Here is a 13,876-nt window from a genome sequence, read left to right as displayed (position 1 = left end):
GGAAAATAGATTCAGAGTCATGTCATTTGAATGTTTTTATCAGAATAGAATAGAATAGAATAGAATAGAATAGAATAGAATAGAATAGAACAGAACAGAATAGAATAGAATAGAATAGAATGTATAATTGAATGTATAATTTGGAAAATATATACAGAGTCATTCCATTTGAAAGTTTTTATCAGAATAGAATAAAATGAAAATTTAACTTACAACTTGGAAAATATATTCAGTCATGTCATTTGAAAGTTTTTTTCAGAATAGAATAGAATAGAATGGAGTAGAAATGTAACTTCCAATTTGGAAAGTATATTTAGAGTCATGTCATTTGAAAGTTTGTATAAGGATAGAATAGAATGGAATGGAATAGAAATGTGACATACAATTTGGAAAATATATAGACTCATGCCATTTGAAGCTGTTATCCGAATAGAATAGAATAAAATAGAATAGAATAGAATAGAATAGAATAGAATAGAATAGAATAGAATAGAATAGAATAGAATAGAATAGAATAGAATAATTTTGTACCCGGACCCCTAAGTTCTCCTTTGGAATCTTGTTGAGAAATGTTATCATGCGACTTCCTGACCCGTTTGACAGCTTAAGTGAAATTCTTGTTTTCAAATTATTTGTACCAGATGAGAAACTTGAAGCAAGTAAAGCATTAATTATTAAACAGCAGAAAGGAGGTAGTTTTAGGCATAATGCGATGGTGTGAAAGCATTACCAGCTCATATAGCAGTCCATGAAGCGTTCAAGTGTGAGAAGTGTACTTCAGCTCTCAGCTGATGTGTGAGGTATTATGTAATTGATATGGCATCTGTGGTGCTTTAATCTACAGCGATGTTTATGCAGTTTTCCCTGGTAAAACATTTATGAAAATGAACAAAGGCTGTAGGCAATCTTGCTAAAGCCTTGGAAGCCTTGATGACGGGTCCTCACATTTGAGTCTACTGTTTTGTAAAGATTTTATGATTGACATTTGTAATTACTAAGATAATGTTCAAGCATTTTAGACCAAAACATAGTTTAAAATAAACACATTCAGCCACTTTGGTAACAATGAACAATTACAGAATCAGAGCGCTCCCTCACTCTCTTAATTTCTTTCTTTCTTTCTTTCTTTCTTTCTTTCTTTCTTTCTTTCTTTCTTTCTTTCTTTCTTTCTTTCTTTCTTTCTTTCTTTCTTTCCTTCTTATTTCATGATCTGTAATCGTAATTGCAGAGACAAGGTACAAGCGTTTTAGAGCAACGTGGACTTGGACATAAAAACAGTTATCCACTTTGTTAACAATTAACAGTTGGGTCAGAGCGCTGACTCTATTATTTATTTATACGTTATTTCTTTCTTTATTTTACACATTCCTGGTATTATTGCGCATGATTAATTGGTGTATATAAAAATCAAAAGGTTAATACATTTAAAAATTGCTCTAGTCATTTAATTTGAGTTGATATCTGATTAAATTTAGTAACTAATTGAATTTTAATTTATATTTAATTAAGAAAACATACCTGCTCTGCCTCTGAAATGATTTGACCTTTTATGTGTTTTTAGCAAATATAACCTGCTCAGAAATATAAGTGAAATACGTTGACGCTAAACCTTAAGTAGATTGGCAGATGCACCCTAACACAGGTCGATGATTATATGGCCTTTGATAATTCTATATTACCCCAGTTATCACCTCCATTTCAAGAACATAAGATTGCATAATCGTGTCAGCTTGGAAGGGTTCCTCTTTGTTTAATCTGCACTTGTCTGCTGCCATTGATTACTAACACCCGTGATTTATCTCACAGCATTTTGTCATTATAACTCTGCTACGTATAATGAGAAATGAAATCGGTCTCCCCTCACTTCATTGGTACATTCTAGATTGTAATCACCAATTTGACCACCAAATGACTGGTATATAATGAATTGTGAGCATCTGATAAGATAACATCAGATGTACCAAGAAGAGCATATTATCACATGTTAGATGACCTTGGCGTGAAGGCAACACTGATCAATCAATGTTTCCAAACAGGAAAAATGGCTGGGCCAAAACCACGAATTATTTCTCTGACCAAGCGAGAGGGACAGGGCTATGGCTTCTACCTCCGAGTGGAGCACGGCGAGGAGGGTCACCTGATCCGAGCCCTGGAGATGGGCGGCGCGGCTGAGCTGGCCGGTTTGAAGGATGGAGACCGCATTATCAAAGTCAATGGAACTTTTGTGGACAATTTGGAGCACAGTCAGGTTTGACATATTGGGACATGGCTTTTCTAAATGTTAAATTAATCTCATGATTGTGGCTACTGAAAGGAAAACAATGTTTTATTCAAAAAGTTTTACCTCGCACTTGACTTTTTCTCGGGTCAGGTTGCAGATTTGGTGAGAAAGAGTGGGATGAGCGTCACATTGCACGTTCTTGGAGAGGAGCCGTATAAGACGGCCAAAGCCAAGGGTGTGAATCTTGCCGACCCTCAGTCCCAGTCAGGTCAGAGCCCACCCACCATGAATGGAGTGTCTGCACCAGCCGCTAAAGCCAAACTTTGTTATCTGCAAAAATCCAGCAGTGGATTGGGTTTCTCCTTAAAGTCCATCAAAGGTAAGCTATAAAACTCCCATAGCCAGATCTTTGACTTACAGCATAACACCTGGTCTTTAATTTGGGCCAAGAATTGACTACTTGAACAAAATAGACCATCTGACCAACATGGGACCATGATAGAAAATTAAATATCAAATGTGTAAAGGAAATTTTGTAATGACTTTTTGCGATCTGAATTTTTTTCCATCCAAAGTACACTTCAAAATCAAGGTTCCAATAGAGGGATTTCACAGCGATTTCACAAAAGCATTGAATCTAGTTAAATTTCACCCTCAGTCTGAATATCTTTTAAAGATTTGCCTCTAAACTGGCGAACCCTGGTAAATCCAGTCATTAGTTCATCCTCAGAAATGCTCATGGTCAGCAAGTCAGGTTGCCAACTCAAGAACGTGTTTTCCAGTGCTGTCAACAGTCAGCAAATGGTCATCTGAGGCTGAGAAAATTAAAGGTTAACTCGTTTTCTCAGGCCTGTCTTGGATAAATCAACCAATATGTTGATAATTGTCTGAAATATTTGGAATGGCTTGTGAAATGAAGTACTAACAGTAGTTATTTGTTCTAACCCTGTTTTCTCTCAGGTACTCATGGCATGTTCATGACAGAAGTGGTGTCAGGAGCAGTAGCTGATCAGGCGGGTGTGAAGATAGGTGATCGTTTGGTGGAGATAAACAGCGAAAATGTTGAGAGTCTCACACATGATCAGATTGTGCAAAAGGTAAGTTAAATTGTCATCCTACAATAATTCCTGTCTAACATTTCCCCTTTGTCAACAATTTTATAATACAGTTGTTTTAGGGTTTCAGAAAAGCTTTAAAGGGATCATTCTGTCATCATTTACTCGCCCTTGTGTCATTCCAAACCCGTAGACTTTCTTTCTTCTCAGAAAAACACAAAAATGTTGATAACCATACAGTTTCGGTTCCCATTCACTTCCATTCTATTTTTTTGACCATACAATGGAAGTCACTGAGACCCGAAACTGTATGGTTACCGACATTCTTCAAAATATCTTATTTTGCCTTCCACAGAGGAAAGAAAGTCATAAAAGTTTGGAGCGACATAAGGGTGAGTGAAAGATGACATAATTTTCATTTTTGGGTGATCTATTCCTTTAAAGAGGCCATATTATGCCCTTTTACAAAGTCTTGAATTTGTTTTTGGACTTTACTAGAATAGGTTATGTTTGCATGTTCAAAAACACATTATTTTTCACATATTTTACATTGTTGCAGCACCTCTCTTCCCAGTCTGTCAGTAATGCTCTGTTTAGTTCCTTCGGAAGCCCCTCCTTCCGAAATGTGCTCTGATTGGTCAGCTGGACCAGCGTGTTGTGATTGGTCAACCGTTTCAAGTGTGTTTTGGAAATGTCATGTACCTTACCATAACCGCGAGTAACACACTACTAATGTAACTCATCCAGGCTTCCCTTCTTTTTTTTTTCTTTTTTTTTTGCATATGCCTTGGGCAGGAATTATATTAATGAAGAATATTGTGACGTGTACGTTACCGGAAGAAAACTCAAGACTACAATTTAGGCATTTCAGGGAGTTCAGAAACAGTGCTTAGTGATAGAGCGAATAAATCCCTTTGGAGTGACTTTGTGCTTTGTAACTTTGCAGGCCTTTTTCATGCTCATACAGCAACATTAAACACTAAAGTTGTAAATGTAAAGTAGTCAAATGGATATGTAAGTTGAAAATGTAAAAAAAAAAAAAATCATAATAGGTCCTCTTTAACAGCTGCCATGCATGCTGCTGAAGACCTTGACCCTAATGTTTTACCCTGCATTACCCCAAATATCAGTGCTTTGAGGAGAATATTATAATAATGTATTCCCTTTGTTATTGTAGGTGAAAGCAGCCGGTGACAGAGTGATGCTTCTGCTGGTGGAGGAGGATGCTGACAAATACTTCAAGAGCAAAAGCCTTCTACCAGGGGTGGCTCATGCCACGGTCAGGCACCTCTCACATAAGCCACGCATTGCAGACATGATCAAGAGAGCAGATGGTTATGGCTTCATCCTGAAAGAAGATCCTAAACGTTCAGGTGAGTGTGTGCCATCTGCCATAGTATATCAACATGAAATACGCATTTACCCTTTTACACGTCACTTAAGTCAAATGTGTTATCATTCACATATTGGCGTTTAGGCCTTGTCAAAGTTAGATGCAGTCTAAATTAAATCTGCTTCAGTTGTCCAAATTCTCAAAATAGGCAATTTTGTGAGCTTTAATTTTGGGTAAATGAAACCTTTCCAAGTGTCTTGTTGGATTGTCTTTTGCTTTCTGCTGAGGGATGTGTTATAGCAGTGCACTTTTTTTTTTTTTTTTAACCAGCCAATGCATATAAAAGTAGTTGTAGATTTGAATATTTAATGTCACAAGCTATTTATTCTTTTTGTAAGTAGTAAGAATTGCATCCTTTAGTCATTTTGCAGATGCGTACTGTGACTTACAGTACACTAATTGCATGGACGGACGTCTCACTGGAGCAACCTAAGATTAAGTGCACTGCTCACAAGGGAAATACAGCAGGATTGTAATGTTCTGGGTCCTGGAAATTTGATGTTAGCAGCCCAGATTCTATTAACCATTGCATTATTACCCTTTTGTTTAGCATGGTGGTGCTAACTGAACTTACTGAGGTTTATTGCAATGTTAGGACAATGTTTTTATGTTGTAAAATTGACATTGCGTAACTGAGGAATTTTGATAACGTACAATGCAAAGCTTATCTACTGTAATGGCTCTATGATGCTATAAAAAGAATTTCAGTGTGAGTTAATACCTTGACAACATGGATATGTGTTGACTAAACTTACAATTTTAAGGCATTATGAACACATACTTTCAATTCTGCTGTAAAGCAGCTCTTAAAAGACAATACTAAACAGTCATTATTCAATTGAAATCAGTTCAATGTTGATACATTTCGTTCCAATACCTGTGTAAATTATGAAACCAGTTCAATTCAGCTAAAATAATACATTAAAATGCCTAAATCGGAGAGTCTATTTACACTATGTGCAAACAGCTGTTGGCAGAGGCTATATTTACACTAACTCCGCTCACCGTTGTCTGATTGAGCCAGACAAAATTGCAAAAGAAACCCATGTGAAAACAGGAGCAGTGGCCTGGAGAGTAAGGCAGGTGGTGTTATAGCTTTGGACGCGCCTTTTCCGAACTCACTCTTCTCCCTTTTCCCATCGCATATCAGTTTGGAGAGGTGTTTATTTGAATGATATTTAAAAAGTGAAAATAGTGCCTAATGGGTATTTAATAGTGAGAATAAAGTGTTTATCAGATAGGGTTTGTCAGAGACAGAAACGAGTAATGTCCAAATAAGGCCGTATCCATTTATGATTTTAATAAATATAATCATATACACTAAATATTTTATTAATGCATACTGTTTTATAATGTATTTCAATACACTGAGGGGCAAACATCTGCCACAAAGTATAAATAGCATCTAACAACTATTTGCACTGGTTACACTTTAGATATTCTACTAACTATAAGTAACTTTTCATCTACATGTCAACTAACTCTCATTAGAGTATCGAGAGTATAGAGCTGTAGTAGACTGTCAGTAGACTGTTAGGTTAGGGTTAGGTCTTACTTGTTAGGAGAACAAGTTGGCTTATAGTTGCCAAGTTACTTATAGTCAGTAGAATGTCTGTTGGGGAGCGTCACAATAAAGAGTTAGCAGATATTAAGCAGACAGTCTACTATTACTCTAATGAGAGTTAGTTGACATGTAGCTGCAAAGTTACTTATAGTTAGTAGAATGTCTAAAGTGGACAATCGAAATAAAGTGTTACCTTTGCACTTAGTGCAAATAAACTACTATTTTCACTTTGTGTAAATTTAGCATTTAACGCCACTGCAAATAGCCGCTGCCTAATTAAATTGGTTAAATATGCATATTTTTATTATAATTAATAGATTATTCCAATACTAATAACAGACTTTGTGAAAAGATAAAGTGAGAAGTAGAAAAATGTTTCAATATATGATTCATGTCATATTTTGTGCCGTATCTCAGGTCATTACATTGGAGAAATAGACAAAGGAAGCCCTGCGGAGAGAGCAGGGCTGAAGGATAGGGACCGACTTGTGGCTGTGAACGGAGAGGAAATCGATAACTGCACACATGAGCAGGTGGTGAACAAAATAGGTAAAGAAGGAAACAAGTGCTGCCTCCTAGTGCTGGATGCTGAGACCGAGAAAATGTACAAATTGGTGAGTCATTTTCATTCAATGACATTGCTGCAATACAGCAATAAACATGAATTTGAATGTACAATGTCTGGTGACTGCATACTTAAATTAAAGTTAAAAATTGGGTACACTTTATTTTAATGGTCCTCTTTGGACATTCTACTAACTATAAGTGACTTGCAACGACGTCAACTAACTCTCATTAGAGTATTAGACTGTCTGCTTAATATCTGATAACTCTTTATTTTGATGCTCCACAACAGACATTATACTACTGACTATAAGCAACTTTGCAAACATGTCAAATAATTTTAACCCTAACACCTAACCCAAACTTAACAGTCTACAAATACTCTAATGAGAATACACATAGTTGCAATTGTATGCATAGTATGTATAATGTGGATCATCAAAATAAGTGTAACGAATATTGTAGTCTTAAATATTCCACTTGCATTTGTTTTATATTATACTTCACATTCTATATTCAATTATTGAATGATACTGTAATGTCAAGGGTGGTGCTTCTCCACTTCTGTACTGGGAGGAAATGAGAGGATCCCTGCCCGGCTATCCTGAGCATGAACCTGCTCCAGCAGTGCCTGCGCCTGTCCCAGCTGTACCTGTCCCAGCAGATTTGGACCGCAAACCCAAACTGTGCCGACTGGAGAAGACCGCCGCTGGATTTGGTTTCCATCTCAATGGCATCCAGGGAGTTAACGGACAGTACATCAAAGAGGTCTGAGAAATGCCCTACACTGACATTTATAGAAAGCTTGTCTAGATCTATTTTTTACAGGTTCAGTGTTTCAATAGTTTCCCTCAATAGGTTCAATAGGTTCACTCATGACATTTCAAACTTGTGTGACTTACTTTCTTCAGCACGACCCAAAAGGAGAATATTTAAAGAATATCGCTGCTGTTCTTGTCCATTTAACCCTTGTGTTATGTTGCGGGTCAATTTGACCCGTTTCGATTTTCATTTTCAAGTTGTTGGAAATACTGGTTAACCTTTGTTTTTTTTCTTGATATTTTGTGACTTTTTCTCATTTATCATGATGAACATGCATGCAAAGTTTCAGCATGCTGATGTGTTTTGACATATACAAACAAAATTACTATTACGTTCGTGATGTTCGCGGGTCAATTTGACCCTCATAGGCAGCCATTCAAAAGCAACTGTACAGACACAAAATAAAAACATTTATTTTCTGTATGTCAGGGCACTTCAACTCCAGTTCTAACGTGCAAGTGCATCTAAAAGTGCGCTAACCCTAACCAAACACACTTGAAAAAGATAAAATCACAGTGTTTAGAATTATTTGCAAATTACAGATGAAAATCTCAGCCCGTTCTCATCCTTTGGCGTCATACATGTGACGCTTTGTACATTTCGTAAAATCTTACGCACATGGCATCCTTTAGCATCAATATGAGACGCAGAACCCAAGGCGTCATACAGGTGACGCTCGTCTAAATCCAACGCACATGGCATCGTTTAGCGTGCATATGAGACGCAGATCCCAAGGCGTCATAACCGTACCCTACCCCAGACCTAAACCTACCCATAACAGGGCGTGTTATATTGACGCTAAAGGATGCCATGTGCGTAAGATTTCGACGAAATGTCATATGGCGTCACCTGTATGACGCCAAAGGATGAGAATGCGTTGGAAAATCTTTGTCAGACACAGATAGTAAAATAAGCTCTCATTTAGATATTCAAGATATCTAAAATACCTAGCTCAGGGTTCCAGACTGCGACCAAATATGTAACTTATGTTCAAAATGAACGAGTAGGCTAAATCATCAATCCATTTTCCAAACCGTGTTTTTGACTTATTCTGAATCAATACGGTACGCCTATAATAAGTGTTTATATTCGGACTATTTTATCCCGGGGTCGTCTCGGCTGCGGAGTAGCCCAGTGCCTGCGTGACTCGCCATAGACATTAACGGAGAGTAGCTCCGTCTACAGTGTTCTTCCGCAAGACACGTGCAGTTTATGTATTGATGAACGTAGACGTCACGCGCATTGCACACTGATTGTCAAACGCGCCAATTACGAATTCACGAATTAAGGCATATAAAAATTATAAAAAATGGTCTCACGAAACACAGAGCCCCTTCCTCCTACGGCTTTTCAGCGGTTATATTTTCCTCTGTCGAGCGATTACTCTCATGATCGCTCGACAGAGGAAAAGGAAATGATTATAAAATGCAGAAGGTATGGAGTGTGAGATTTCTGCTTTGTGTTACAACTATAAACTTTGATAACGAAAAATCTGTATCAGTTTATTATAATACTCTAATTTTTTAAAATGTAATGCATACAGTAGCCTACATTTGAATGTTTAATGATTTTTAAAAGATAGAAAGATGATAATAGACAGATAGATAGATAGATAGATAGATAGATAGATAGATAGATAGATAGATAGATAGATAGATAGATAGAATATGATTCAGATGTAAATAGACAGATTGTATATAATTCAAATGTAAAATGCTTAAAATTACAGATTAAAATTACTGTGCAAAATCCATGAAAATCCTGAAATTTGGCAATGATAATTAATATATTACAGGTATTTCTGCTGCAACCCAGAAAGCCTTTGCTAGCCTTGGTCCATTAAAACCACTATTCATCAGCATGCATTGATTAATCCCATGGCATGTAGCAAAAAAAAAAAAAAAAAAAAAAAGGTGTGACCAAATCATATGCTGGTGCGACCAACTGAGAAAGTTGGTAGCACCAGTGCAACCAGTGGAAAAGTTAGTCTGGAGCCCTGTAGCTTTTAACCAAAACTTTTATGTAGGATTTTCAAAGGCAGCTTCACAGAGCCAAAAAATTAATAAAAAAACATTTATTTGATGTATGTTTTTGTTATGTTTGGTTTCTCACTTCCCTGTGAGTGAATAATGAAACTAGGGAACTAGGTCTTAGGAAACTAGGGAAAGTTAACTTAGGAAAATAAAAAAAAATTCATTATACAGCAAAATGTTATTGTTCAGTTACGATGTTCAAAGCATAAAATGTAAAAAATAAAAATAAAAAATAAAAAGTAAAAAAAATGTATATGCAAAAAAAGTCCGTATACTGTTTATTTTCCAATTTTGTCAAAAATTGGTTTAAAAACATTTTTAAAAATCATATTTTCAGATATAATGTTTTTGTAATGTTTGACAAATGTTGATATTAAAAGTTTACAGTTTGTATCTAAATCTTTGTTGTTTTTCATAGTGTGATTTTTGAGGAATTGTATTGAATCCAATTAGGGTCAATTTGACCCGCTCCATAAAGCGTGTACACAGAATTTGAAAGTGAATTGGGTGTGGTGTCTGTCAAGCTCCAAAATATCAGGAAAGCACCATGAAAGCATCATAAAAGTATCATAAGTGTTGTCCCAAAACCATATAATCCAAGTGCCATGTACTCAAAATAGTTATAAATTTAAGATTTAAAATATCCATCCATTTGGATGGAACATTAACTATAATAAACTTAATGTGGTGCATATTTGTCTGTAATACATACATTAAACAGGTAAAAAAAAAAAAAAAACTCGAAAATAGGTACGATTTCTGTAATAGTATTAATCAACTGAACGTGTTTTAAATAAACAATAACCAAGTTTATACATTTATCATCACAAACCCAGTTTATTATAATCTCACATATTTTAACTAAACCCCTTAAGTGTCACGGGCCCACCGGTGGGCCCAAATTCTTTACATTTTTAAAACAGTAATATCCTATACTAAACCTAAACTAATCTTGACAAACTATATATCATTTGAAAGCTTACAATCTCTAGTTTCCATATTTGGTGATTGATTTTCAAAATAAATTACAGAGGAGCCGTAATTTATCAATTTGCAACAATAATATTTTCATACTCTTAGACCTTTATTTTGAAATAGTGATGAACATGAAAAATCATGAAAGAAGGGTAGAAACCTCAGTTTGTTTTCATTCCAAGAGTTCAAAAGATAGCATCCATTCAATTATAAAAAAAAAAAAAGGTCTGAATTTTTTTTTTTATATAAAGAAAAAAATTATATGATGTGGCAGGAAGCTAAAACGCACATGCGTGTTCTTTTTATGTTTCTTAGAGGTTGAAATCATATCAAAATCTGCCAAACTTCTCATATTACTTCTGAATAGGATGTCTACTTCATAAATTGTATGAAAATTGTGGAAATAATGGTTCATATCACTCAAAACACATATGGAAATGGAGGCGCCCTTATATGGGCAGTGATGGAGTCTGGTTGTCATCTAGTGAAAAAGTTTGGTACTGCGCCAAAACAAAATCTTACTGAAAGCTCATTTTTTGAGATATCAACCTAAAATTTGAAACACAACTTGTTCAGATTTTTGGCTTTGATTTTTTTGCAGTTTTAGAGTCGCCCAGGTTTTGAAAATATATATTTTATATAAAATATGAATAATTCAAAATTTTACATTGTACATTTTCATAAACACAAACTTCTATAACTTTTTTTCTGTTTCACTTTCTTAATTTATTTCACTTCTACAAGAATCTGCCAAATGTCTTCTTTAAAACAAGACCAATCTTACGTCGATATTCCAAAGCATTCTTGAATTACAACCATTTAAGTTCGAAATGTGCATTTTCATGTATATTCAAAAAAAGGGGGGTGACACTTAAAGGGTTAAATAGTGCTCATTCTACAGCTAGCCATATGTTCTTACTTGTTAAATGAATACATGTAATCGTTTTCATGACGAACAGAATTATGCTGGTTCAAAGCTAAATTAAATGCAATTTGAAATTATGATTATTTAAATAAAAATCTGTTTTGTCTGAGAATCTGAAATTTTGACTGCAATTTAAGTTGTTATTCACTTATAAGCTATGATACGTGTATTAGTATTAGTATTTCAGTAGTATATGGAGAAACCACTTGTATGATATTTTTATTGTAATTTTGCCATTTTGGAGTTTAATAGACTCGCTAGGAAAACAAATTTAAAATGATCTTCACAAATATCCTTCAGATATAGAACATGAGGGTGAGTAACTGTTTTTCATTTGGAGAAAAATAATCCTTTAATGAATTTGTCTGCCAGGTGGTGAAAGGTGGAGCAGCAGACAGAGCGGGACTGGAGGATGAAGACATGGTTGTGGAGGTGAATGGGGTGAACGTGGAAATGAGCACACATGAGGAAGTTGTTAGCCTCATCCGCAAGAGCGGGAACACGCTGGTCCTCTTAGTGGCTGAGAGGACAGCCTATGACCACCTGAAAGCACAAGGGATCGCCATCACCCCTCAACTGCTGAATAAAGAGCCCTCCGCTGATGTCCCAGCACCAGCTTATACACAAGAGGACAAGAGGAAAGACACAGAAAGTGACAGTGAAAGACCAGCCACTCCACCAGCTCAAACCCGTTCAAGGGTCAGTACTGCTTTTCAACATTTCCCATTCTCAGCAGACAGAACTGGGGTTTCAACATTTACAATATACCTCACAATACTTTTTTCCCCATTCTGTCATCTTTTACTCACCCTCATGTCATTCCAAACTTGTTTGATTTTTTTTTTTCTTATATAAGAAAGTATTGGCTGCTCTTTCCCATATAATGAAAGAGAAGAGGATTCTGGGTTGTTGAGCCCCAAAAATGTATTTCTAAAAGTAGTCCATACAAAATATGTGCTATATTTTAAGTTGAATATGTATTTCTGAATATGTATTTCTATCTGAATATGCTTTTTGTTTGGAATGGCTTAAACGTAAGTGAATGATGATAGAATTAGAATTTTGGGGGTGAACTATTCCTTTAAACTGATTCATTTAAAAGTTTGGGGGTCAGTTACTTGTTTACTCAAATGAATGCTGTCTTTCTGTTCATCAAATAATTCTGAAAAGACAATGATTTCCATAAAGTTAGATTAGATTAAGAAAATTAGAAGATTTCCATATTAAGCCTGTTTTTTTTTTCACAACTGTTTTTATCTGATAATAATAATGTTTCTTGAGCATCATATTATAATGATTTCTGAAGGATCATGTAACACTAAAGACTGATGATGCTGAAAATTCAGCTTTGCCATCAAAGGAATAAATGACATTTTAAAATATATTTCAAATTTTGATCAAATAAATGCAACCTTGGTGAGCATAAGAGACATCAGAAAAGTCCCACAAACTCTTGAACAGTATATTGTGTATTGTTATTGTATTTGTTTTGTCATATTCTAAACCTGAGTTATATCTATACTATATACTATATGACTAAATCCTAAAAAAATAAAATCCTAACTCAAGCATCTATCTTTTCACCCTAGGCTTCTTCTTCTTCTTCATCATCATCATCATCATCATCATCATCTTCTTCAGCATCAGATGCGAGTGAGGACGAAAGACTCTGAGCACACTACACTTTCCTGTACCAACAGATACTTTTAATAATATCACTTTATTGTAGTGTCCTTGTTAGACATGTTACATGTATACTTACTATATAGTCATAACAGTAAATTATGCATAATTACATGCAACCAGCCCTAAACCAAACCATATAGTAAATACGTGTTTATTATATTACTCAGTACTTAAATATATAATTACACTGTAACAAGGACACCTTAAAATAAAGTGTAACCCTTTCAATACTGTGATTTAGTGACAGGTTGATGCACTTACCTGATAAACTGCAGAATCTATTAAGAGAGGAAATGCCCATTTGAACAAGAGACTGTAAGAACATTGATTAAAGAACTTTAGTAAGGATATCAAATACAACAGATTATTTCTGTACTGCTTTCATTGGGATCTACAACAACGACAATCTATTTAAACTTGCTTTAATACCCTTTTGATGCATGAGATATCAAATTATGAGCAGTTACAGACTTTCAGACAATGCATACTTCTTGATGTGTAATTTATTGTACGGGAATTTTTTTTTTCTTTTTTTTTTCTGGTGGATGCCTATTGAATAAAACCTGCTCTGTATTTGGTGCAACATCAGTAACCCATTCTTTTCATTTTAAAGGTGCATTTAGCAAGTTCTTTAGCAA

The 13,876-nt window shown here is 35.2% G+C and overlaps 1 protein-coding gene across 1 annotated transcript; it reads left to right on the top strand.

The window, feature by feature from the left end:
• Positions 1–2,018: 2,018 nt before the first annotated feature.
• Positions 2,019–13,598, top strand: pdzk1 (PDZ domain containing 1). Its single transcript, XM_056251790.1, has 8 exons — positions 2,019–2,248; positions 2,372–2,600; positions 3,182–3,318; positions 4,454–4,649; positions 6,651–6,847; positions 7,344–7,565; positions 11,925–12,251; positions 13,142–13,598. Exons 1-8 carry the CDS (start codon positions 2,042–2,044, stop codon positions 13,223–13,225), a joined length of 1,599 nt encoding a protein of 532 aa, XP_056107765.1. The 5' UTR covers positions 2,019–2,041; the 3' UTR covers positions 13,226–13,598.
• The last annotated feature ends 278 nt before the right edge of the window (positions 13,599–13,876 follow it).

Source organism: Rhinichthys klamathensis, unplaced genomic scaffold (genome assembly GCF_029890125.1).
Source record: "Rhinichthys klamathensis goyatoka isolate OS25496 unplaced genomic scaffold, OSU_Roscu_1.1 h1tg000090l_1, whole genome shotgun sequence".
In the NCBI taxonomy this organism is placed as follows: domain Eukaryota; kingdom Metazoa; phylum Chordata; class Actinopteri; order Cypriniformes; family Leuciscidae; genus Rhinichthys; species Rhinichthys klamathensis.
Note: the sequence above shows the minus strand (reverse complement) of the source record. Positions and strands in the feature narration are given on the sequence as shown.

Excerpts from the sequence above, each read along its gene's own strand:
- pdzk1 (XM_056251790.1), top strand. The coding sequence starts at position 2,042 with ATGGCTGGGCCAAAACCACGAATTATTTCTCTGACCAAGCGAGAGGGA. Across the intron at positions 7,566-11,924 it reads ACGGACAGTACATCAAAGAG|GTGGTGAAAGGTGGAGCAGC; the intron begins GTCTGAGAAATG and ends TTTGTCTGCCAG. Across the intron at positions 12,252-13,141 it reads CAGCTCAAACCCGTTCAAGG|GCTTCTTCTTCTTCTTCATC; the intron begins GTCAGTACTGCT and ends TTTTCACCCTAG.